Source organism: Trachinotus anak, unplaced genomic scaffold (genome assembly GCF_046630095.1).
Source record: "Trachinotus anak isolate AG129_WGS33_773 ecotype Australia unplaced genomic scaffold, CSIRO_AGI_Tana_v1 ptg000004l, whole genome shotgun sequence".
Classification (NCBI taxonomy): Eukaryota; Metazoa; Chordata; class Actinopteri; order Carangiformes; family Carangidae; genus Trachinotus; species Trachinotus anak.
In genome coordinates, this window is record NW_027273855.1 from 10095001 (window position 1) to 10122468 (window position 27468).

A 27468-nucleotide genomic window follows, 5' to 3' on the forward strand; every position below is an offset into this window, starting at 1 on the left:
CTCTGCTCAGATCTGTGCTCAGTGAGTATATAAACATGAGAGGAAATTCAGGGAGACAGGGATATGTCCACTGGAGCTTGTGTGATTGACCTTTGTGAAGAGTGTGCGTGTGTTTATGTGTGTTTGTGTGCGCGCACATTGCTCACTCTGCTTTGGCAGCCTTCTGTCTTTCAAAACCAATATTGATTCAGATATAAAATACTGAATCAAGTGCACTGCTGGGGCCTTTTCTAGACTCGGGACATCTTGGTGAAAACCAAACTCCTGGTATACAGGAGACATTGTTTCCCCCTGGCTGAATGAAATATATACAGACAATATACAGACAACTTTATTAAGGGAAACTCTTTAATCTTTACAAAGTTACAAAATAAACTTTTTTGAAGTTACAAGAAACAAAACAACAAGATAAAAAAGCCATCATAGTTCTAGGGTTCATAGTTCTAGGCTAGGGTTTTGTGATGAAAGTCCAAACTCCAGGACAGTAAAAGTGAGTCAGTTATATGCAAGTGAAATCAATGAGAAAACCTGAATATGGTTATAACTGAGTGAAAGGATCTTAAATGAAGTGAACCAAACACCTAGCAGAGCAGCCTCACCATTTTGAAACCAGCCATTATCTGAACAGAGAGTTTGTTTACTTGTGCTAGATGCTGACACAGAATCAATACAGAGAAAAGGCTCCAACTATAACTCCCTGCATCAAATTGATTCAACACAACAACCCATAGAATGGTATAATAAGGCCTGTGTTTGACTGTGTGTGTGTGAGTGAGTGTGTGTGTGTGTGTGTGTGTATGTGTATGTGTATGTGTGTGTGTGAGTTGTCTATCAGTGGGAGGCATGCTATGAAATTTTTTGCACCTGCACTACTCCTTCTGTGAATGTGGAGTAATAATTGAAGTTGACAGATTAATGTGTCAATATTTTTATCAAGTCAGAGCTTCTCTCCTCTGGATTATGGTTGCTGGCTGGAAAAAAGACATTTTTAGAGACAATGTGAGTTAACTGAAACTGTAAAACTACAGAAGGACAAAAATATGATTTTGAGTAGACATATGAACATCTCTTCAACCCAAATAAAACATCCCCATGCTAATTGTATGACAAGGTGATATTAACCAAAGTTGAGAAGAAGTTTCAATGGTGAAATAATATTTACCCAGTTAAAAATAGAGTTAGAAATAAACTGTTTATTATATAAACTGAAGGCCAAGTTGTATATTTAGAAAAGCTCATCCGCACGAGCCGATCACCTTTACCATCACAGACAGAGGTGAGTTTTATCTGTGAGCCATTTATCTGACAGAATTTCTATCACAGGAATTGTATTTCAGTGATTCTCCAGCACTCACTTGCTACGTGCAGAACGTAGAGCCACACATAATTCCGTTAAGGTGCTTTAGTAAATTTTAGTAAAGCTCACCACAGCTGGAATGGTAAAATATACAAAAAATATGCAGCTTATGGGACTTTGTAAGAGGATGTGGGTGGGTTGCTGCATGGCAGTAATGTTAACAGGAGCTGTTTCTATAGTAACAGCTCATTAGGAGGCAGTTTGAGCTGTTTGATACTGTCCATGATTAAAGCCCTCATTGGGGAGAGGATGAGAAGGACAGAAAGAGATAGGGAATTGTCAGTGATGGATAAAGGTAGGCAGAGGGCAAGAACAAGGAAGAGAGGGAAGAAATAGAGACAAAGAGAAGGAGTAAGTTTAGGAAGTGATAAGAGAATATGTGAGAAACGCACAGGTCAAAGATGCTTTGATCTCTTGGTGTCACACTCTCTTCTACTGTCAGCTGTTTGTAATTAGAAGGGCTTGAAGTTAGTAGACAGACTTGATGGGTGATAAGAGTTGCCTGGAAGACTCCCCTCATTGTTCTCCTGCCTGGTGCCGATGGACGGCCTTGTGCGAGGAGATTTAGGAAATCATCACAAGGAATCTAATCACAGAGGTATTCTGCCCCATGGCAAACTGGGCTGCACTAGGGACTTGGTTACTAATTGCCCTCTTTTCCCCAGTTGGAGTGAGCTGTCTTTCCTCTTCACACACACCATCTCCACCCACCCCCCCACCTCACTGGACCCCACCCCACCCCCACACTTTGCCTTTCGTGTTCCCACCCTACGGCAAAGGGAGAGTCATAGTGTGCCATGTCACCCTATGAATGTGTAACACCAGGCCCAGGGCTGTCTTGGCCTTGCTTGTCCTCATTTGCAGTCTCTCATTGAGCGTCACTTCAACCTTTTACATCGACTGTACAAGGAGAGGGGATTTTGCAGGAGTTGCATTAACAGATACACTGATGGTAGTGATTATTAAAGACAAAGGCATCTTTGGTACTCAAGGACAGTGCAGTCCTCCACTTCATTTGTCTTGGCATTTTACTCACAGGTTTCTCTAGTGCACCAGATAAATTGTTGCCTGCCTGCTGCATGAAACAGGGTTAATGAGAGTCTTGAAACTGAACCACACATTAGTACCATTAAAATTAAAACATTGTGCTAAGAGAGGCTAATAAGCTAAAAGAATCACAGAGTTTAAGTTAAGGCAAAAAGTTAAATTAGGTGAACATGAGTATAAGGTTTTAGAAAAGGTGGACATTGCATATATAGTTGAAAAGGTCTTGACATGACTGAGGACTTGAGCTAGGTTCTGTGTAATTGGATGGTATATATACCATATAAAATTCAGACCACATGCACCACATCTGCATTTGTTTCTTCATAACAGCTCAATGAAATGTTACTATTCCTGCCCGGAGAGAAAGAGATGTGTGTGTTTACATCTAGTCGCTTTGCTGCTGACGATGCTAATGATAATGAACCATTTTGGGGAACTGCCGAAGCTTTTTCCCATAATGTGACGCACCTAAAATCCCAACAATTTAGGTTATGAAGACCTTTATCAGTTACTGTGCATAATTGCCAGTTAACTAACTCTAGCAAAACAACAGTATTTTCAAACAACCAAGCTCACAGCTTTTAACTGCTCACAGCTACTCCTAGGCCATTGCAAGTCTCTCAGGGAGTGTGGTACAGTGAAGAGTGTGAGCATAATTATACCCCCACACCCACCATCCTCGTTTTCTCAAGGCATCTGGAGAGCTGCTAACACTGGGGAGCTGGGGAACAAGACCACGGGAGCCCTCTCTCACTGCTCCACTCAGTCTCAGAAACCCTCAGAAATTCAAAGACCTCAGTACATTTTTATATATTCATTTCTTACAAAGTTAGAGTTCATGTCATGTCATAAAATGATATTCTTGACTGCTCCAGTCTAGCCATTTAACACATTAGCATTCATTTAATACCATAGCATGCTGAGCGGCGCTTTCTTTCTGTCCCATATGATGCCTTTATTCACCTTGAATGACCTCCTAAAAACCATTTCATTCTGATGAAAGCCCTCATACCATGACAGAGAAATAGAATAAAGACATAATCTAATTCTTACTAGTTAATATTCACAAATGCAAGATCAAATGAGTTGAAATCTCAAAAAAGCAGGGTCGCTTTGTTTCAAGGATTAATATCATCAGTTTATCAGCTGATGACTGTTGCTATCAAAGCTGCTATTTGTAGCACTGCTATGAGATAAAGACAAGAACAGATGTTTCTGTGAAAAGGGTAAAAGGAATATACCGTTTATTGCAGTTAGATAATCTTTTTGAATGCATGTTCAGATTTCTGTAATAATTATTGTTGTATTCCCTTATAGCAAGAGTAACTGTTAGGGACCTAATGGGATCTAAGCCAATCCTTTTAAATATCTTTCTAAAAATCTGAAACAATGATATTGCAGCAAAATTTGCTGAGGAGGAAGAGAAATTTGTGACTTGGTAAAATGTTCATGATTTGTGGGTTCCCTAGAGTGCAGTTTCTCAATGTTTGAGGCAGAGCAAACTTTGAAAGCTGGAAACAGCTTCCAGAATTCAGGGGAGGTACTGGACCATATTAACCCTATGAGAGGAAAACAGTGCCGTTCAATAATAGCAATAGAGAACAAGACATCAGTTGGAATGTATGCATTGGTCACCACTTTTGGGCTTAAATAAAGAAATTAAAAAACTTTTAAGCGCTGCAGCACACAGTATTCATGTAAATAATTGTAATCTAGACCAGATAAGTGGTCTTAAAATTTAGGTTTTTTTTCTTTACATCTGCAATTTTTCTAAACACTTTTAAACACTTGTAAGTTGACATGGCAAACATTTTTTAAATATCCAGTCAATTCAGAACAACATTATCTTTCATTTGGAGCCGTATTTTTGGGCACCAGGCAAATGTAAATGCAATATTCACTTTTAGCTTTGCTTTGGTCTCCACCAACTCCACGTTGTTCAAGCTAGCTACAAAATCTTTCATAGTTCAGAGCAGGTAATGTTCAGTGGGGGTTTTTTCTCAGAAAACAGCTACCTGTTGCAACTGAAAACTGCTGCTTTGAGGTATACTAACTTTGTTATAGACCCATTTACCCCGATCTCAAATTTTAGAAGCTAGGTATTTCCTCTTAACCCACTGTAAATCTTTTTCAATTCAACATAGTTCATAGACAAGTTTTAAATATCAATAGTGAGCTTTGAGGAAATTTCAGGTGCGGGCCACTGTAACAAACTCAGGTATGGAGACTTTAAATTTAACTGAAATATTTATATTCAGTTTAGTGTATTACATTGTTCAATTTCATCATCTCATCAGGCCAGGATCTTCATTAAATGTTACATGCTCAGACACAACCACTCCAGGCTTTGAATAGCAGCAGCCTGCTGTGCCTTGTTCCCAGGGGAAATTTTCAATCTTCGGTGAGATCCCATAAATTTTCACAACAAAGTGGAGATGGGGGGGGGGGGGGGGGGCAAGATGGGTTTTGGAAGAGCCTTGTAACAAGCTTAATGAAGAGAGTGAGATATTTCCTTTTCCACTTGCACTTAAAGGCTGACATGCTGTTGTCACCTTTCTGAACTGTGGCCACATCATCAGCCTCAGTCAGAGAGTATTTTTAACGGATAGAGTTAAAGGTATAATATGTAATTTTCCTGCATTAACATGTCAAAAAGACTAGCCCTATGTTATATATTTTGTTAAATTGTGTACTTCCACTCTTTCCAGCAATTTTCAAATCTAGAGAAATCCGTAATTTTAATCAAGGTTTTGTCGTTGACTGCCAGAAGCAGTTTACAGTCTCTTCAAGGTGTCCTGCGTTGGAGAGACACTGATTTTTAAAGTGAAACATTCAGTGTGTTTTTTAATCACCTGGTCTGTTTGTTTTGGAGAAGAGGAGACCTCTGCAGATAATTCGGCTCCTGGTACAAATCTCCTGAATGACTGATACTGAGGGAATTCTAACTGGGAGAAACTTACTGCAAGAACAGCAATGGCAGACAGCAACACTACCTCGCAACCTCATCAAACTCCATCTTTTGGTATATTTTTGATTGAGAGACCCCTAGTGGCAGAAAACATTGTGCATTTAAAGATGATGGCAGAAAAGATCTGTCACTTTTACACTACTTGGTTTAACCACATAATCACATATCAAAATCAGAGCTTGATTCAGTTTCTCTAGCATCAGGCCATTTTCCATTAGGGCCAGGCCATTTTGTAATATCCAGTTTAAAATTTAAGTGCATTCTGTCCAAGTTTTAGCTCGTCCAAAAAAAAAAGTCTGCATTTTGTCAACCTTTGTGCATATCAATGTCATCAGCAAAATGGAATGGAAGTAAAGCTATGACCGTATGGAATAAGATGTCTAAGTAATAGCATGTTAAATTCTTAATAAACTCAGTAGGTCCACTTTTACAAGGAATGCTGCAATGGGGAGCAAGCAGCACATTCTGTTTGTACTCCCACACATTTGGCTGTCATAAATAGACATGATGGTAGGAGCCTTTTTGAGCCATAGCAGCCATCAGCAAGCAGACTTATGGATTTTCTGTAGTATAAGAGATACAAAAAGCAGTTCAGAGGGAACGATTGGGGCAACTGTAGTGTCTAGCGAAGGGTCTGAATATCTTTAAATGAGCGTGCGATCACAAGCACATGCACATTACACATGCACACAAACACTTTCTCTGAGATGAGAAACAGATGCCACCATCAACTACCACCCACTCCATACAAGATGTCCCACTTTCTGTGAGAAACCCACAAACAACTGTTTCCTTCACACATGACACAAGCTGCCAAAGCCTTATGTGTCTCACAGTCTGACAAATCCAGATGTAGATTTGTGAATTCCTCTGTGTCCACTTTGTGAGTGGTGTGCCATTAGGGAAGTAATGGGTTTCAGGCTTTATTATCATCTGCAACTTTGATTTCCTGCAGAAAGTGTTTTCTTGCACTTCAAATCATTTGCAAGCTTTTAGTGCAGGAAAACTCTCTGTAAGTTTTTGATGATGGATTCTTTGATGGATGTGTTCTCATGTCTTAAAAGTGATACTTCACGCAACATCCATCTTTTTAATATCAAATGCTCACCACCTGTAGGCTTGAAAGGTGGCTGTTAAATGTTTGTAGTTTCATTTGTCACAGAAAATGGGATTCATTTCACCCACAGTGGTGAGTTTTCATGGGGAATATAAATTATCAACAACCATGAGAGCTAGAGCACACAATCACAAACAAAGCTTTTAATGATATGTAGCAACTAACACTTTATCAAACGGCATGTCTCATTCAGATGAAGGACATGTGCTCTGTTGAGGCACCAGTTCTCAGCTTTGGCTGACATGTCCTGAACCATAATCCAATTCTCAATTGTCCATCTACAGTATATGCTGTCATGTTCAAAAATACTTACTAGCAAAATTAGGGGAAAAAAATATTTATCACATATAATAAATATAAGTATTTAACTGAGTTAACAGTGTGTCTCAAGCATAAATAGTTCATTTGTTATTGTCTTCCACAACAAGCCACACAGTTGTGCCAAAAACACCTTACATGAGCATTCTGTGATCTTCAGTGTAACTGCCATAAGAGACAGTTCTACAGTTTAAGTTAATTTAAATATAAGAATAATTTATGTTTTAAAAAAAGGAATCTTTTTGTTAATTAACATAAACAGTTAAAAACATACACACAAGAACAAATAATTAAAAAGGCCTATTTAATATTTCATAGAAACAATGTTTTAGTGTTGTGTGGGGTGTGGTTCGTTATTGTGGTTACACCCCATGATCAGCATGGGAGGCAGAAGGTGTGTCTCGTTCAACACAGAGTGACTTACCAAGTTTCATTTCATGAAGACTGGAATTATGTGAAGACTTGTAAAGTGTGGAGTTTCCTTCCTTACCCCCCTTTGAGTTAACGCAGTCAGTGAGGTACTCTACGCAGTTTTTATGTTTCTGTGTTATGTTCACAGATACTGATTGTGCTAATGTGCTGATAGTCTGCCTTTATTTCAGTGAATGTTTAGCATGTTAGTTATCCGTTAATTAACAACTCATAGTCTTTGAAGCTGACAGATTGTTTAAGCTAAGTTTTATGTTTGTAACACATCTGGTTGGTGATAATTCTCCATGGGAATGCTCTATGTTATTGTACAATTCTAATTTATGATATATGTATGTTATTTATCCAGTTCTCACAACATATTTGACAGCATGGATGTGCAAAATAAATGCTTATAACCTAAGGAACGCCTTATGTTCATGATTCATCTTAAGGGGAATAACAGTTGCGTCTGCGCTTAAGGATTGGTCAAGTGTGGGCCTGTAGGCTACTACTTATTTTGGGAAATACTCACTTTTTTGCTGACAATTGAAACCACTCTTGTGTCAATATGGTTAACATCCTGGAGAGATAAAAGGCAGATGGCAGAGTAGCATGGCCTTATTTTCTGTAGTCTTATTGGTCTAACTTTCACAAAGCTATTTTCTGTATATTTAATTTTTATCATGGTACCGGTCCAGCATTGCTTGAGTTGGAGCTGTCTTCTTGTAGTCAAATGTCTATAACTTCAGTGCTCTGCACACCATTACCTCTCAGAAAGAAAAGTGGGAACTAGCTCACTGATATTATATTTTTTTACTTTAAAGATAAACAGACACTGTCTCTACTGGTTATTACAGCCAATGCCCTATTTACGCCAACTCCACTCAAGAATCTGCCTTTCAGGAAGGGGTTAAGATATGTAATTGATTTTGAAAAATTTACACAACAGTAAGGCATTCCTTATTCCCATTGCTCCAGATACGTTGAGGTTCATAATTTAGTCAAAAAGCTGTTCCCTTCCTATCTTCACCAGCATGTGGTGTAATAGAGGAATTTTTAGAGGCGCTTTGCAATGAGGCCTAATATCTAGATTATATAGTTTAATTCAAGACATCAGCTCCCCTTTTTAAATCATTTTAGAGAGTTACAGGCTTAAGATTTTGATATTGATGAAATATGGCAGTCTGCAGTGTCAAGAATTCATTCAACATTCATATGCATTAGACATAGTTTAAAGACATAGACCACATTTCTCATAGTGGATAGTAATTGGATCAGAAAAACCCATTAGCTTTTACTTCAAACGATCTCATCTCTGTGAAATAGTGTGTCAAACATCACCAAGAATCCCTCCAACTTAATGATGAGATTAACCTTAAAGGCCGTTAAGAACCATAGTGAAATCAAAAAGTATTCAGAGGAAGGCATAGTAAGAAAACAACTATTAATCCTCCTGCTTGGTTGGTGTATCTTAATAAAGTCAAACTGTGTGTTTGACACAGGTGTGACCATGAAGCTGATGGATGAGGTCGCCGGCATTGTGGCAGCTCGGCACTGCAGCACCAACGTGGTCACTGCCTCTGTGGATGCCATCAATTTCCATCGTAAGATCAAGAAAGGTGAGGATGAAACAGAGAATCTGCTCAGAGCTTTAAGTCGCTGATATTTAACAATGTCCACAGGTTTGAAGAATACATACTGTACCTCTACAAAACAATTAATGTAGTCTTGGTGCTGTAGGTTATGGGACGCTGTGTCTCCACCATCGATTAAGCAAAAAGGTTATGGGACGCTGTGTCTCACCATCCATGAAGCTGCTTTTTGCTCATTAGTGAACTGCACTCTCTAAAAACCTGGAAAAACTCAACTGTCTATAAATTCAGCCTCAGACAGTGATGTTTTGAAATTGGGCTAGCCAGCGTTAACACCAGTCACACTGTCACTAATCAAGACCAGTTGTGCCTTGTAGTTCTGCTGCTACATCTGGAAAGACACATCATTGTTATGGCTGAACCATTTTCCATTACCAAGTTTTGTCCTGAGGCTGTTTCCTCAGAGAAAGTGAGAACAGTCAGAACATCATTTATGCTGTATTTTCCACAAGCCTCATATTTCAAAGTTCATTCAAGTGTTTTGACAAAGACCATTGTCACAGTGGGTCAAAAGTGTCCACTCATGATGGTGACACTGTTTATACTGCTTTTGTCTTCTAAAGTTGAACACTGGGTTAAAGGTTTTATTTACAGCACAGTTTGGACAACAACAGTTGATGGAAAGTGCTTTAAGGACAGTTACTGTGGGAGCAGTGATACTCTCCTACAGTACAGATACACACCCACTGACATAAGACAAAGGCACTAAATGATGTTACCAGAGAGTTTTCAAAAGTGTTGTTATGGAATCTAAATATTTCAAAAGTGACTTGAAGCGTTTTCTTCAAAGCGGTGTCATCAGTGTACAGTGTATTACATTGATAGGTTAAAGTTTTTCTCAGCTCAGTGAGTGTGTATGTTATCTGTTCATTTGCTGGACATGATGTAATCCAGACATCCAGTGCTAACATTCAGATGTTATGATTACCTCAGGATATGATGTTAACAGTGGACCAGCTACATCTCTCCCCCTTGCTGAATTAATGAGTGGTGTGAATGAGTTGTAGCTCAGCACAACTGTACCAGGTCAGTTCTAACACTGCATGTACAGTACATGGATTTTCAAACACAGGTGGCTTTGTTCAAGCTTGATACATCACTTAGTCCAAAAGTGTTTTTTCTGGTCAGAATAAGATTAGGTTAGTGGCAGGATGAGGGGTTGGGGGCATTTAAAACACACTTTTTTGTGAGTTTCAAGATCAGAAAACTGAGCTGCACGGATCAGTTGAGATCCATGTCCACAGTTCTCAGCTGCTCCTAGTTGCTCCAGTTGCTGCCTCCATCTGTCCTCTGAGTTTAGGAGGTGGTGACGTGATTTCCCCTGGCTTCCACGGAGGCTTAAGTTTTATGTCACCCGTAGATTTTCCATTTTGCTTGGGGTGGTCAGGCAAAAAAACTCAAGAGGTGTGTGTAGGAAATGGTCACGGATCAAAACACAAAGCCAGACAAAAACAGCTACTGGCATTTTAGGCTGCATCTCTGCCTATCTTTTGTTATTTCATCATATGTATTTATTTTTGTTACTTTCTCTAGCTAGCTAAATGCAGATAATATTTCCAGCACAGATCCAGCAGAGGTTGAAGTCATTATTAAGGGTTCCAAACTATCAGCAGATATCTTTAAATCCATTAAGACATTTTCCAGACAGTAGTCTCAGTAGACCAGAATAAAATGTAGTCTTCATAGCGCGAGGGATTTTTGTGCCTTGAACAGAGTCTTTTAGGCGGAATATCTTCACAGGAAGGGTACTGCCACTTTAACCTCTATCACTAAGACATTTAAGACTATAGATGCCACAGTCGAGGTAAATGGTTTGGTTTGGGTTTGCCAATTTTGGCTAAGATGGTAGGACCAGCCTGGGAAGCTATACATTTAGAGGAAAAATAATGAATTCTCCACTTATACATAAAAGCCAGCTGCATGCAAGGAGACTAGGTAGACTGGTAGGAAATAACTAGAAGGCAAATGCAAATTCATTTACATGGGAACTGCAATTCACAACTCCAAAGTTCTTTACGTGTATTTCCAAAAAAAAAAAGACTTAAAAAGCATTAAACTAAAAGACAATGTAAAAGAAAATGTAAACACCTGTGCAAAGTAAGAGACAATCATGGGAAAAGTGAATATATAAATATAAATACAGGGGATAAACACACCATTAGAAGGCAGCAGTGAAAAGTAGGGTTTTAAGCCTGCTCTTGAAGGCAGGCAGAGTTTGGTCACACCTTAGATCCTCAGGTAATTTGTTCCATAGATGTGGCTCACGGTGCCTAAATGAAGCCTCACCTATATTTGTCCTCATTCTTGGAACAGCAAGTGTTTCTTTCTTGTAACACACTGGAATCCAATATAATATCTGAAGAACTGGTGTAATATGTTGAACACTCTTTTTAATGAAAAAACTGTGAACAAGGCAGGTTGATGGACAAATGAGTAAACTTAGTTGTTCAGAATAAGATGCAATTCTTCGAAAAGGTAAAAAAATATCAGAGGATGGAAATTTCCTATAAGTGCTCATTGGTTCTTTGACAAAAATCTGTGATTTGTACAGGAACTTTTAACTAATGCATATCTCATTTCAAATCTGTGTGTGGCTTGAGGACCACACACAAGCAGACAAATGAGATGAGATGAGAGGATAGGAACCCAAAACAGACTGAGGTCTGCGTCTGTACATGGCTCATCTGGATGATGTTCAGATGATTTGTTTATGAGATTTCGGTGGTCCTACTGTGTTGAGCCTGAACAGTTCACTAAACTAATTGCACAGATTTTCTGTCACGTGGGGTTCAGCAGCGGAAAAATCACTGCAGAGCAAGGCAGGTTTTCAATGTAAACAAACATCATCGGGAGAAAAAACGAACTAAATCTTAACTATAAAGAATAGGGTTCAAAGAGTTTAATCATGAACAAAGCAACTTAAAATGTCTTCATTTGCAGGAGACTTCACACTATAAAAATGAGTGAGGTCAGAGGATCAATAAAGATCCCAGATGTTAACGTTCCACCACAATCACATTGTGACAAAGCCACACAGAGATCCTGTGGATGAATGTATTGAGCTGAAACAGATTTAGCTTAGCTTTTGATCATAGTAAAACAATGTCGAATTTCATAAGCTTGATTCAGTGATATGTAGAGAGGCAGAACACCATGGTTTAAAAAACATTTGGTGTAGTTTTTTATTTTGCATTAGTTGAAAAACTAGTCATTTGCCATCTAATTTTTGATTTAGGGCATCTGTTTTATTAACACTTGACGTTGTCAGGAGACCTGTTTACTCTCTTTTGATAAAGGTATACATTCAAATAATTTGGTGAGGTCCAATATGTAAAAACACAATTTTATTTGTTGCTGAAGACAGTAAAAGTTTTTCTAAGACTGGGTCATGTGTTTACAGTATGTGATTATCTTGCCTGCAACACATTTCTTTAGTATGTTTTGAGATGAAATGCAGTTTTGTGAGTTATTTAGATATAATACTTTAACATGTGCACAAATTCTATAGTAATTCTTCCTGTAAAACTGGACCAGCTGAGATACATTACAAAATGGCTACACTCACATCACAGCTTGTCAATCATTCATTTATTAGTTTATTTTCATGTTATTCACCTACATGGTGAAGCCTTGCATTTTTCACCCAACCACAGAGTTTGTGAAAAGCAAAGTTACCGCAATGTCATACTGAACAAAAACATGTATTATTTTGACCTGAGAATATAAGTCAGTGAGGTGTTTGTCATTGATGTACCACAGTAGTGTTCAGTCAGTGCTCCTTTATCCATTACAGCAAAATGCCCAGTGGTACAAAGACTGAGAAGAAAGGCATAAAACTTCAAAAGGTGAATGGTAGATAAAAGGAGTTTTCAGAGAGAGAGAAGGGAGTGCTAAAGGTGAGAGAGAGCGTGAGGTAGAGAAATAAAGGGAACAGTGAAGCATACTGAATACTCACAATGATGTTCTTGTTTATAGATTTTGAATTTAATTTTGTTGATCCTGCATGATTTGTTAAAATCTGACATTTTTATGACTCGTTTGCAGAGAAAAGTAAAGAGCGGATAGACAGAGTGATGCATGACTGATGGAAATACTACAATGTCTTAATTTTGTCTTCACAATTTGTTGAGTGCCCATAGACTATACATAAAGATCAACATAGCCTCTGTGATGCCACCAATAGGTTTCTGAGGAGCAGTTTTGAAGCTCAGAGTCAGCTTCTTCACCGTCACTATCTTGGCAGTGCCTGACTCTGATTAACTTCAGTTTTTAGGACTTGCGTGTTGACGTGATTTTTCAGCCGTGGAGGTTGCCGCTTAGGAGCACTCACACCCTCCAACCACAAATGGTTAAAGTCATTTAAAAAAGTAATTAAATCAATTTATAGTAACTATGGTTAATAGTAGTACCTCCCATTCAAATAGAGAGATTGATACGCGATTTTAGAATACAATGAGCCTTGGAAATGCATAAAGTTGGAGGATTCATCTTGGAGGCAAATGTCTCACTTATTTAAAGATGCATCTGCCCTTTTGCCACTTTGAAATCCGTATTGAATCAGGATCATGGTAAGTCCTTGGTTTTGCTTAAATCAAATAGGTACATTGGAGTAAAAGGTACATTGTCCGAATATGAGACACTTTCTTTGCTTCCCAACAACAGAAATTGTCAAAAGTGGGGGCTGTTATTTCACCTGCATATATCCCATAGTTCTCTTCTTTTGTAGTCTTCTCTGGTCACTTGCTAATTCAAAAAAATATCTGTGAGTACAGCAAAATGTATAACAACAAACAATATCAATATAGAAACATATTCCCTCTTGTCCAAAAGAACCCAAAATCTATTCACAGGCTGTGACTAAAATAGCAAATCTATGGCTCAAAGGTATTACAGTCCGATCTTAGCGCATACCACATCAGGCCCTGGTATGGACTCTCCTCACAGCAGATTAGCTCTATCAAACAGCTCCTCAGAGATCGGTTTCTGCCAGTTTTTCATGTTGGCTGACCTTCAGTGCTGCACAAGTCCAAGATCTAATTTCTGCATAAATCAATTATTAATCATGAAGGTCTTAAAAAAAATCACCCAGTCTCATCAAGGCTCATTTTTTTGTGTAATGTCACTGAGCAGAGCATGCTTCACTAAGCCTAATACATCTGGGCCAGAGATAGTTTACCTGAACCAGTCAGGCTCCTGGTGGTAACATATAAAAGCTCTCAAAACACCAGACAACGAACGAGAGAATAAATACTGTCAGTGCATGTGCGAGGTTTGCGGCTGCCTGGAAATGAATGGATCATTACTTTGCAATACCTTATCCAGGTTTCTTATACAATCGCTGCACTTAATCACCTTTTCACAGTTCTTCACTCAGTGGGATTTTCATTATCACCCTCTTAGCATGTAAGATCTCTGATAATGATGATGTCATTTCAGAACACCTATCTCATAGAAGATTAGCAATCACTTTTTCTTAAAACACACCAAAAAAAAATCTAATTCAGAGTGGTTATTATTTTCTCCAGTGCACAGAAAACTGCCTTAAGTTCCAGAGCTGAGGGAGTCGTGTCTAGGGCTTGAGCTGTAACATTGATATTTATATTACTTAAAGAAATACTAAGGGGCTAAGAGGTTACCGTCTCTGGGACAAATTTTGTGGACTAGATGCAAAATACAGTTAACATTGTTGAAGGTGGAGAAAACAATGTTTGATGTGACAAGAACTGCATACTACAATCCAAAATAGCACCTGTTTATTTCAGTGAAAGTTCCAATGGGCCTAACACTCCAAAATCTCCTCTCCTTCTCTCTGACCACTGCAATGATGTCACACACATAAAAAGCTTATCATGACAGGAACGTTTTACAGATATTAAACCGAAATTATTCAGCTACATTTAATGTTTTCTATCAACACTATTTTTTTCAAATAGAAGTTTACTATTAGAAAAATATGGTTGAGCAGAGGCAGAAAAAGGCAGCAGAGCCTTTTACCTGTTGAAGTGAATGGTCAGAAGTACTGTTTGCTCACACGTTGGGTTTGAAAGGGAGCCAAAAGAAGTCTGTTGAAAATGTTGTAAGAGCAGTATCCAAGGGTAGCAAAACACCAAATTTAGAAACACTGTTACACCAATGCAGTGTTGTTAAGTTTAGACAACATAAAACTGTTTGGTTAAGATTAGATCATACACAGCACTGGTGTCATGGTTAAAAGAAACCAGTCTTACTGGCAGGACAGTAGAAACAAACCATCAACTTCACCGTCCTCTTTTGTTGTGGTAGTACTTCATCACTTGATGACCAATGCTGTCATTTTTTCCCGATGAGGACAGTCTTCAAACTCCAAGTGTCATGAGTTTTCTGAAGATTTGCCTGCATGAGCACAAGAGCTCCATCACTGAACAACAATCATAGAAATTGTTCTCATAACCTCAGAGTGGTTTGCAGCACATATTCTGATAAAAGCCTTTTTCACTTTCCATGTACACGTTTTATTATTATGCTGACTGTTTTATAAGATCTCTGTCATATACTGGAGATCTGTCTCAGACTGCAGGGATAACACAATTTCTCGTCGTCTCCATGGCAACAGCAGTAATAATACAGTACAGACACATGAAAGAGAATAAAGAAACATATCAGCAATGCCCAGTGCCTGTAGTTGACTTTTTTCTCTCCAAGTCCCTGCAGTGACAAAAGGAGAGGAGGAATAATTTTTGATTAGTCAATCATGAGATGGATTAGATGGATCTCAGGTTGAAATCAAAAGACAGTAAAGCAAATGATATACAGCATTGGGGATGATGTGTCCTCTGAATATATGGTAAACATTCACCTCTTTAAAAAGGCTTTAACTAAAAACAACTTAACCTTTACTTATTTTCTAACTTTTCTAACTTCTGCTTTAGCACAAAAACGAACATCCTACATTGTATTAATATGAAAAAAAGCATTGATTGGCTGTAGTGCTGGAATTCCAGCCAGAGATCATTGGTCTGTCTCACTCTGCTGACTCTCCACAGAAACAGACTTCAAGAACGTCATGATGCAATAATGTGAAGCAGATTGCAAGAGCAGATGTTAGATTTTGCTCAGCTGACTATATCAATGCACCAGGTTATTTCATGTTCAGTTGGTGTTCAGTATAACTATACACAACGGTCCTAAGTTTGATTTCAACTTACAGGTGAATGTCATTGTGTTTTCAGGTGATTTAAAAGTTGTAATTATTTCGGTGTGAGGTAATTACAATGCAATATTTCTATTTTTTGGAAAAGCTGATAAATGAAATGAAAATGCCTTTTATGGCAGCATACTGACTTTACAGTAGAGAACAGAACACAGCATACTGCTTAATGTGAAACATGTTTTTCTTATCTTATTTCTCTTCTCTCTAAGGCTGTGTGGTGACAGTGACGGGGAGGCTCACATTTGTCAGTAACAAGTCAATGGAAATTGAAGTGTTGGTAGATGCTTCCTCGCTGGTGGAGACAGAAACAGTGAAATACCGTGCTGTTTCAGCCTTCTTCACCTTCATTTCCTTGGACAAGGACAATAAGCCTCTCCCTGTTCCTCCTCTAAAGGTTGGTACCATCCAGGCTGTGCTCTCTAAAGTTTGTCCTTTCATTAAAACCTGAATGTAGAATTAATTTAAATTTTTAAAAATTATAAATCTAGATAGGGCCAAATAATGTGTATGAAATAAAAAGTGTGTATTGTTTGGTTTTTAATCCCTCAGCTTTTTTATGGTGACAAAAATCAAGCAATGGATTTTTATCATACCTTTCTGCTGAGACATCACCTTTAAGGACTGGACACCCTGTTCAGCTTTGTTTAGTATGAGATCATAAACTTGTCCTTGGGCAACTTACAGATAGAAAAAGCATGATGAAACATAAAATTTACTTCACTGAGAAGATATGATCTTGGCTATTTTGTATTTTTGTCAAAAAGTGATGACACTGTCTTTTTAGAGGCTATTGATTATATATAAAAATATTAGCATTGTAATGACAACTGCTTTATTTTGAACTCAACTAAATTAATGACTGACTGAATGTTAGACACACACACACACACACATACACACACACACACACACAAACACTGAATTATAATATTCCTTTAGTCAGTGACACCTGTGACTTTTGGAAAGCTCTCAGTGTTAGAAACTGTATTTTATTTGGCTGTGTCTTTTCAGTGTATTAAATTCTTTGCCGTGTCAGCATATTGTCCTTAAGCACTGAGGGCTTGTTGCTAATATCCCCATAACATCCCTGGACAGCAATGTCTGGATGACTCAGCATTTATTGTTTGGATGTAAAGTGTGTGTGTTTACCTGCAGACAGGAGAGGGGCGCCTGCTGTTTGTGCTGCTTCCTTGGTACACGATGGTCCAGACCCTGTTTATATGCAAACACTGTTCTGTATGCACAGGCCATCTGTTTAACTCAGCACATTTAAATTATTTCCTGGCTCCAGTCACACACCCTGATTGTCTCTCTGATGAGCCCTTAAAATCACATTCCAAACACTAAATAAAAGGATTTAGTGGATTGCGAATAATTTTTAACATTAACATTTATTCAGCATTTGTGACTCAACAATACATGTTCTGTTTGATGTCTTTGGAAATGTCTCGCTTGGTTAAAAGATTATATTTGATATGGATTTTGGAAACACAATTAACTTCACAACATGCAATGAATCTGTTTCCAGATTTGATAATGCTAGCAAAATTCACAGTTTGCACCTGGGCTAATCATTAAACTTTAAGTATGTGCAGAGTACTGAGTAAGTCAGGGGAATGCATTAAAAAGTGAAGACCGTAAGTCAAGAACAAAGCTGTTTTCTGGGTTAACCTGCATGTTCTCTCTTGCCTTAACCAAAATAATGAACCAAAGCCTGTAGGAAAGTACAGTATGCTTACTATAAATTACTGCCTAACTCGCCCTAAGGTCTTGAAAGAAGCAATACACCATGTCCTACCATGTTTCAAGCAACACAAGCGTGCAATAAGAAATTTGTGGGAAGAAATCCAAGCTTGGCATTGTAGCGTGGAAAATGGTTTTTATAAGTGTGTTGTCCTGCCACCAAGTGCTGAGGTGACCCGTCTTACCAAAAACTCACACACTTAAAGATGCAGCACCAGCTTTTAACACCATGATACATCTATTTGGGAACAGAGTTGTCTTCTTGTGCCCCTGTCAGATAGAAATGTGCATCAAATGTGCGTTTATGCCGGTCGGCCTGTTCTAAAGTGCCCGTGAGTCTCCCCATTTCCATTTCACAAAACCTCCGTATTTGGATCGCCCATTGTCTGCCTCCCTCCTTGAATTCATTACCTGATTTTCCATCTCACACAAGCTGCTCATGGCTTTTGTTTTATTGGCTTGGAATTGCAGGGGATGATTAGAGTCATTGTAATTTTTCTGTTCACCTCAATTTTATGAAAAGAGAGGCAGAAAAAAAATCTCTTGGTGATGTTAATAATTCATCCTCAACGCTATAAATGGAAATCTAAATGGAAATCTAAATGGGGCCTGGGCTGCCAGGGCTCTGATGTACCATGTCAGATAAACAAGGGCGGGAATAGAGAAATTTGTGTATGTGCATGTGTGAGAGAGAAAATGCTGGACAGAGATACAATATAGACAGACTTTGTTTGTGTGTCAGATAAAGATAAATAGAGCTCCTGCATGTGTAGGTCTGTCTCTGTGAGAGAGGGCTTTGTGTGTGGATTTGCACGTGCTTGAACAGATCACTGGGCACAAATGCATGTGTTTATTTATGTGAGTGAGAGAAGGATGACAAAGCTCAATCACAGCTATTTCTGACTTTATAACTCTGTACTTAGGGCTCAAAAATGGAATGAGATTGACTCAAAATGAGGGAGTGCCTGTCCAAACTCCACTGATGACGGTAAACTTATTCATAGATGTCAGTCCCTCTGTGTATAAAAAAGAAGTGACAAATGCAGGAAATAAGGTTTAACACGTCAATCCAATTAACACCTGGATTTCCCCTAACAGTGGAGCTGGGACTGTGAGGGATAGAAACACAACAATGACATTAATTAGCCTCATAAGACAGATGATAGCAAGGTGAAAAAAGTACAACAAACGTTTGGCCACCCAATAAGACAATTCGGCCTATACCATTAATTATTATTCTAAATAACCCTATCAAATGATATTTGCACTGGTGCATGTTGTGATAACCGTAAAGGAATTAATTGGAAGGCACTTTGGAGAACTAGCTTGGCTACTGTAAATATAAAATGTAAAATGTACAGTGTATTTTTCTGGAGGAAACCAGACATGATGCTTAGAATGAGTCCTTCTGAAAATCTCTCCATCTTCACGCAGCAAGTCTGAAGTTAAGCCAGAGTGACCATCAGGTTCTTGGTCACCTCTCACACCACAGCCCTTCTCCCTTGATTATTCAGTTTGGCCAGGTGGCCACCTCTATAAAGAGTCATGGTTATTCCAAACTTTTTCCATGTCAGAATTATGCAGCTGAATTTTTTGTAGCCTTCCCCAGACCTGCGCCTAGACACAATCCTGTGTCTGAGCTCAGGCAGTTGCAGGCAGTTCCTTCCCCCACATGGCTTGGTTTTTTCCTCTGATTGTCAGCTGTGTGTCCTTATATAGATAGGTGTGTCCCTATCCAAATCATGTCCAATCAGTTGAATTTACCACACGTGGACTCCAGTCAAGGTGTAGAAACACCTCAACACCTCAAAGATGATCAAGAGAAATGAGAGGCACCTGAGCTAAACTTGTCAGAGCAAAGGGTCTGAATATGTATGTTAATGTGACATTTCAGTATTTCATTTTTAATAAATTTAAAAAAGAATCCTAAAATTCAGTTTTCACTGATTGATGAGGGAAGAATGATTTTTTTTTTATTTTGAATTGAAGGGGTCTGAACAGTTTCTGAATTTACTGTTAATACATTCACATAGATACATAGTTGCACATTTATTTTCAAAATATTTCAGGGGACCAGGCTGATTCTCCCCCTCCTCTTCTTTATTTATATCATCCTTGGAAATCTTATTTTTCTTTCACTGAATCCTTCAATTTAAACATAAAAACACCCTGGAAAGCTAAATAAATAATAAATGTTGAACCCTCACTAATGAAATTCTCATGACATTGTGGCAGATTCTGCTCCAGTTGTGTTCTATAAATAGCCTGATCGAAAGGGCAGCTTCTGCTATTTTTAACTGCAGGTACTTTTCCCCCATTCTCTCATCCTCACTTTCTCTTGAGTGAGCCTGTTACATTTACTATTTTTAGATTTTCCTGTTTTAGCTCAGCAGGGGGTTAGGGACTCTCTCTCTGTGTGTGTGTGTGTGTGTGTGTGTGTGTTTGTGGGGGGTTGTAGATGAGCTGTCACTAATGTTAGCATACTGTGGGTAATGCTGAAGTGGTGAAAGAGGACAGCATGAGCAGAGAGAACGATATCAGGGGGATGCATCGCCTCTCTACAGCAGTTCTCTTTAAAAGCACTAAAAAAATATATGTGCATGATGGGTCAGCATAGGGATAATCAAAAATGCTCGGAAGCACCTTTGACTAGCGCTATGTCTTGGTTGTATTTCTGGTTATTTAAAGGGCAAGCAGTTGCCAAACAGACTTGTTACCAGAAAGTCAGCACTTTAAATGCAGTGTAAACTGATGATGGGAGAATGGGGTTGTACTGTGGTCAAACTGGGTAGAACCAAGTGTGGATGTGTGTTACGGTATGAATGAAAAATTGTGTTTCTCAAAACTGTGTGCATATTCAGTAGTCCTTCTGCAAAGGTTCAAAGGTTTAAATTATTATAGTTATTAAGTAAACAAATTCTTGGTGAATATAACGTGCTTTGGTCCTTCTTACATCTTGCTTTCTCTTTATTCTCCTCCATTCTTGTTCATTATTTAATCATATCTCTCCTTCCTGCTTTTATTCCATCTCTCCCATCTCTCACACCTTCTGCCTCTATTCATCTTTCCTGCCTCCCTCACTTTCTATCACAGCAGCTTCTTCCATCCCTCCTTCGCCCTCTTTTCTTCATCTCTCCATCACTCCTTTTCCTCCATCTCATGCCTTCCTTGCTGGCAGAGGCTCAGCTGGCCTCCCTTGACACGAAAACAAGCCCGGTTGTCATGGCGACCTCCTGTAGTCCACATGAAGTGATGCACATTTATTTTTAGATGCCTCCCATTCAAGACAATCACCAATGGGTTAACGGGTACACTCGTGCCTGGGTTGCAGATATTTCTGCCTCTGTGGTAACTCAAGGCATGACACAGATAACATACCGACGTTTGTTCTCATAACACTTCAGAGCATGAATTTGGAGCATGGCTAATTATATATATATATCATTATACCTTATTCACAAATATGCATAGAGGCCTATATTATTCCATATTCCAAAACAAAACTAAATTCAGGACATCCATCCTGTTTTGTGGCATAATCCGTTTGTGTCAATAATACACATTCATAGAGCCCACTTTACTTTTCACCCTTAGACAGAAAATACACGAGTCATTTATAACACAAAGTTCAATATAACACAAAGTATGAGTACTTCTGAATTTATTCAGTATTATTTGTTTTATTTGAAGCCTTACAACAAAACATAAAGCTATTAGCTATAATCTCTCTGAACATCATTTTTCTCTTGCTTTTCTCGCAAATGATTCATTCTTTAAATTTCAAATATTTTCCAAAGTATACAAAAGTAATTCATTTTTCCAGAAAATGATGGGGGTCTATTCATGTCTGAAAATCAACTTAAAATTGGCTTGAGCTAGGTGATTTAGTTTCTATTGTGCTCAAAGTTACCTGATTGTCGGCTGGTGTTGCAGATGACACCAGCTCACCAGATGACTCAGACTGAAAGATCCACTACTGGCATATTGAGTGTTTTTTACTGCTTTTCATTTGGACATCCAATTTGTTGTCAGAAAAAACTAACCTAGTATACACCACTACACAAATGTAGGTCACAGGAATACAACGTATATAACTGTTCATTTTTAGGAGTGTTCAAGTGATTTAGGGTGATGCAAACCACTAACAAACAACTACCTTTTGTAGTTGTATATATCATGTTACCATTTCATTCAGACGGTGTAAAATATTTATTATGAGTGAACAGGGTGATCCATGGACAGAGGTCATTTCAGCAATCAAGAAAAGCCAGTACAGAGGATGTGACAGGAGTCATTTTATGTCTATAAATAAAACACCTTTCCTTACTGTAGGTTAGTATCCAGTCAAATGACATTGCAGATGGTTATTAATATTCTTTTTCTGAGCTGGTTGCTTACAGCTTAGTGCTACTTTTGAGATACTGGCATTTGGCAGTGCCACTGATGCCCTGTGCCCACTCTAATAACAGCTCATGCCAACACAAAGGAACCCTTCTGGCATTTTGCTGGCATTGTCTGAGCGAGTCCCTTTTACAAGCCTTGTCCTTGTTCCAAGTTTACACCATTTGGTTTGTTGCACTCCATTCAACTGTCCACTTAATGGACAACCAGCATGCCAGGTGAAACAGCTGTTTTTCTTGGCTGTTTGACCCGATTAGCCAAGGCTCCGAGGTCTGACTTTGTCTTTTTTCCCATTGGAAGACATTTAGATTGATATTTCATGTGCTCCAGTGCACTTTACTATAGATGATATTTGATTTATTTATTCATTTATTTGTTCATTTCTTGTATGATAACAATTCTAGCAGTTTCTAATCCACTCCAGTCGAGACTAAAATATCTTAATAAGTGAAAATTAGTTTTTTTTATACAGACATCACAGACGGATGGCTTGACATGAAATTTGGTAAAGACATTTATGTGATCCCTTAATGTTACATTTAGTGCCATCATTAGCTCATTTTTTTGATTGTCCGACACTTTGGTTCATGACTAAATAATAACCATCTTATAAGATGATTATTATATTATTCTGTTATGTTTGCTTTAATTAGACAGTAGTAGAGACACAAGCTGTGTCTTTATTCAGAGGCAGCATCCTTCAAGGCTGCATTTGTGTCGCAGTGGCGTGACAAGGCTGTCCCGTTTCAAAGGCTCCTTCAAATGCAGATGAGAAATGTGTCCTTAGTTTCCTGGGCAACGAAGGTTCCCACTGGTGGATCTTTCGTGACCCAACCTATCCTACGATTCATTGCGCATCAGTGATGAATCACTTTTACAAAAACAGAATAAAGAGAACTCCAGAAATAAAACAGTGGCCAAGGAGAAATAAAAAATCCTCTGTAGACCAGACTGTCTCATTTTGGTTTGGCCCCTGCAGTCTATGTGGGCATAGGAGGCCACGCCTTTGTAGATTGGGACAGAGCTACAGGCACAGACAGAGTTACAATAATGAGATAATTTCCAAATAAGTGTAATTTGGAAGTGGCTACTGCTCACCCTGCTCTCAGTGTGAGACAGATGCCCAGGAGCCATTCTTCGCAAACAGCCTTCATGGTATAGTTATGTCTGAGGCATGGTCTGAGCCAAAACGTGGTATCTGGTGTCATTTTTACAAGTTGAGGCAGAATGCCTGAAATATGATGCACAATGGGAATGGAAATATTCAAGTTAAAGACACATAAAACAAGCGTGCGTTTTTCCAAGGTTGATAAGTTCTGCATCAGAGAGTCACCAGTAGTAGTTGATGATCTTGTATAATCATAGTTATTAGACTGGAGTCACTGTGGGAATAGAAATTACATGGGGACACCAAAAGGACATTTTGAGCTTAGCATTGAATTGTCTCATTGAGTTATGCAAATGTGGTCCAGATTAGCATAAACATATGCATGCACATGTGCAGTCTAGTAGTAATGTGCTCATAATATAAGTAGGACAAATAATGTTTACACATAGACATACATTTACAAAGAGTGAAGAAACCAATATGAACCCAAGCAATATTAACAGAAAATATTCACTCTGCTAGGTTGAATCACATAATAATGCAAGTCAAATCAGTTTGGGAACATTTTTCTTTTCTGAATAGATAACTCCATTTTACACTGATAACCTGAATACGTTTATTGTTAATTAGAAAAATAACTGGAACATGTGGGTCTTTTGTTTGGTCAGGTGAGATAAGGAGGAAGTATCCTCTTGGAAATTGGTTCATTTGTGAAAATGCATTTTGAGCCAATCACAAGAAACCCCACCAACACCCAGGATTGTAGGAGAAATTGCACATCAATAAAGTTACAATTTTTGCATTATATAATATAAACTATAATAAATAATAGGCTAGTCCTCAGGGGCTTGAGTGACAGATTAAGAGAGGTTTGGGTTTGTGTGTGGCACTTGGCAATAATAATTTGGATTTTGGAGATTGACGGAGAGCAGCTAGCTAGTATACTTTACCGTAACGTCCTGGGTCCAGAGCAACGCTTCACGGTCATCCCTCTTACCAGCCCCCAAGTGCCACTCTCAGTGTGGAGACAACAGAGGAAATCAGCTCTTAAAACTCGACGCACCTGAATTTTGGAGAATTTGAGAAGTGCTCCCTTAGTTACAATCGCTCTTTATATAGACTCTGAAATTATATATTTATAGATTTCTTAAGAATGAATCTCTGTAAGTAAAAGAGGCTCATTTCATGATCATAGAAAATGGTCATCAATAGATATGTATATATCTGGCTTGAAGTCTGCCATCGGAGTTTGAAAAGCCACAATGGATCGTGGGACAGTTGAGCATGCCCAGTATGCTCTAGCGCACACTCAGAAATTCTTGCTGATCTAGTGTACATTTGGGGATTTCTTGCATACACAAAATCCACATACTATGCAGTCGGAATGCACTACATACTCATTTTGACGTCACACTTAGTATGGATTGTACGTTAGTAGGTGGTTCTGCACACAGTTTGTGTTGTTGCCTGCCTTCCAACATGGCCACAGAACAGAGAATGTTTGAATATGAAAACTGCTGTCCCTCAGCAGCCCAAAGGAATATATTCCTCATGGGATATGAAAGTCCTCTATAGGTATTACACTATTTATTATTCGGCTTCACTTGTGTGAATGTGCAGTGTGACTGTTTGGTTTGGAATGAGGAAAATTAACTTTTTGAAAAAGATTTTCTGAGCAGCATTTGTGTTTGAAATGTTTGAAAATACTGAAACTGCTGTGAAACTTGGTCTATCCCTCTCTCTTTTTTTTGCTTTGAAAGTCAATGAACTGGAATGATCCATTACTTTCAGATGAATGGCAAAAGCAAAATTGACTGAGCAATATGTTGAATGTTATATAACCAGTGTACAACAAACACACCAATACTACAGCTGTAAACCCCTGAACCTGCTTTACAGAGAAGATATTCCCATCTGTATTGTGTTTGTAGCTCAGCATCACTATTTTAATATGCTCATTACATTTGAGCTGTGACCCCTGGGCTTGTCCCTGGTATGATTTTTTGTCAGCTCTGCTTCCACCCTGCTCTCACCATAAAGATAAGGTGCCATCTGTGATCTTTGCACCCAGAATGCTGTTGAGTGGCAGGTGCTCTTGAATCTGCCGCCCACCTGGTGTGTCACAGCAAAGAGCTTTCATCGGAACATGGCATTAACACTAGTATTCACTTTCACAGTATATTTTACATTAAAAAACTAACACAAGCATATATGTATACATGTTCACATATAAGACGATCTCCTGCTCCCTGAGAACAGTGTGCTGAGGGAGTGGGGAAGTAGGCAGGCTCATAAAAGTAAGTGTTGACACTGTCATTAGTGGTGGTATTATTGTTTAAGTCACGCGGTTGCCAGGCAGTCTAATTAAACTGTGCGGGCTAGTGCTTCTTCCCACGAATCAGCAGCAAAACTGAGCTAAGTAGAGTGAAAGAGAGGATTTGTTGTTCACAGGCTTGGATGGGCTGCACAGAATAAAAACAGAAGTGCTGAAGTGATTCAGAGCAACTGTAACTCAAGGGGGGGCTTCCCAGATTTCCTGTTTATGATATATATATATATAGCTGAAAAAAAAAGATTCATCCAATTTCCGCAGCTGCTGCTAATTAGTCACCTTGTTATGGACCAAAATGTTTGTCAAGAGCAGATTTGACCATGAAAGGTCAGCAGCCAACAAAAACCATGGAAATTATCTTTTATGAACCTTGTTCCCTTGAACCCTGTAATTTTCACATCTAATTTCATGCACCTGGTGAAAAGCTATCTTGATAATATAAGTTGTGACCAAAGAACTGGAGTCACATACTGGCTGACTGACAGTGTTGCAGATATACGCTATTTGCATTTATATTCATAATGTTGTCTAATAATATGTTGTTGAAATGCCGCTGAAAGAATTTCATATATGTCGATGTTCTATCAATGTCTTTCAAATCACCTTGTGGTTTTGTTGTACTTTACTTGAATCCATTCCACTGTTTACTTTGTATGCATGTAATGCCAAGCCTCTCCAAATCTCAGTCATTCATTCTGTACTTCACCAAGAAGATGAATGGCAATTACAATAGCACAGACTGGTAAATTAGATGAGAGTTTCAGGCCCACGGTTAATATAATAACAGCCGGGGAAACATTCCAGGGCGCAATATGTCAGTGATGAATGTCTCTGAAAGCAAATGTTTTGTCTTTTTGCTTGTTTCTCAGATTGAAGGGGAGGAGGAGCAGAGACGCTTTGAGGAGGGCAAAGCGCGTTACCTCCAGAATAAAGCAAAGAGACTTGCAGAGAAGGAGCGCCAGCAGTGATGCCAATGCTCACCAGCATTAAATGCGTCCAACAACAGTATATCAGCCCCACACAACACACATACAGTATAAAGGAAGTAAAAACCCTCTCTATTGTTCTGTAATTGTAGCCTCCTATTAAACCTTTGATTATTTTCTCCTGTGCTACACACCAAAGTGTCCACATATGGCTGTGTATGTATGTAAAAGTAAGAGTACATATTTTAATTTGGGGAGATTTTTATTTATGTATGAAGACTATTAATTATCACTGTCAGTGCAAAGTGAGAGTCTGACTGTATGTAGAAGTAAGAGTACTATTTTGTTCTAAGATTTTTAAGTATGAAGACTTGATGACTGTGTCAGTGCAAAGTGATAGTCTGAGCAGAAGGAAAATGATGAATAAGTGAGTGAATAATAATGAATAAAAGATCCAAGCGTGAGACTGGGGCTCTCGCCTTGTGTCCTTGATAGTTTGACGATGATGATGATGATGATGTCATTGTCTTGGGCATGCCTTGGCAGAGAGGGTACACGCTATCCATCTTTTCAGCACCGTGTCTTTCACAGAGAAATCAGGGGAGCTTAGGGGCTTTGACTCAACTTGCATCTCTCCCACGCCCACCCTCCCCCTCCTTCCTCTCCGCTCTCCTCTTCCTCTGCCTGTCTGTCACACTCTAGCTCTAGCATTTGCTCTGCCTTACCGTGCTCTCCTTTCCTTCTCCTGGTTGCTGTCGTATCCTCATCTCTTGCAATGTAACTTTCTTGTGTCTCTCCTTCACTATTTGTCCCTCTGTCTCCTACATTATTCTCCCTGGCTCACTTTTTTTAGTCCTGATAAGATGTGAGAACTCCTCACAGCCTGATAGGAGCCACAA

At 38.7% G+C, this 27468-nt stretch overlaps 1 protein-coding gene across 4 annotated transcripts in view; it reads left to right on the forward strand.

Annotated features, from left to right (window-relative positions):
- The window catches only part of acot7 (acyl-CoA thioesterase 7), a 51306-nt gene extending 24273 nt beyond the window's left edge, over window positions 1–27033 (forward strand). For all 4 annotated transcript variants that reach the window (XM_071475753.1, XM_071475754.1, XM_071475750.1 and 1 more), the window contains 3 exons: window positions 8721–8837; window positions 16269–16453; window positions 26513–27033. In XM_071475753.1, coding sequence (XP_071331854.1) covers window positions 8721–8837; window positions 16269–16453; window positions 26513–26611 — 401 coding nt within the window. In that variant the 3' untranslated portion in view covers window positions 26612–27033. The remainder of the gene's footprint in view (window positions 1–8720; window positions 8838–16268; window positions 16454–26512) is intronic.
- The last annotated feature ends 435 nt before the right edge of the window (window positions 27034–27468 follow it).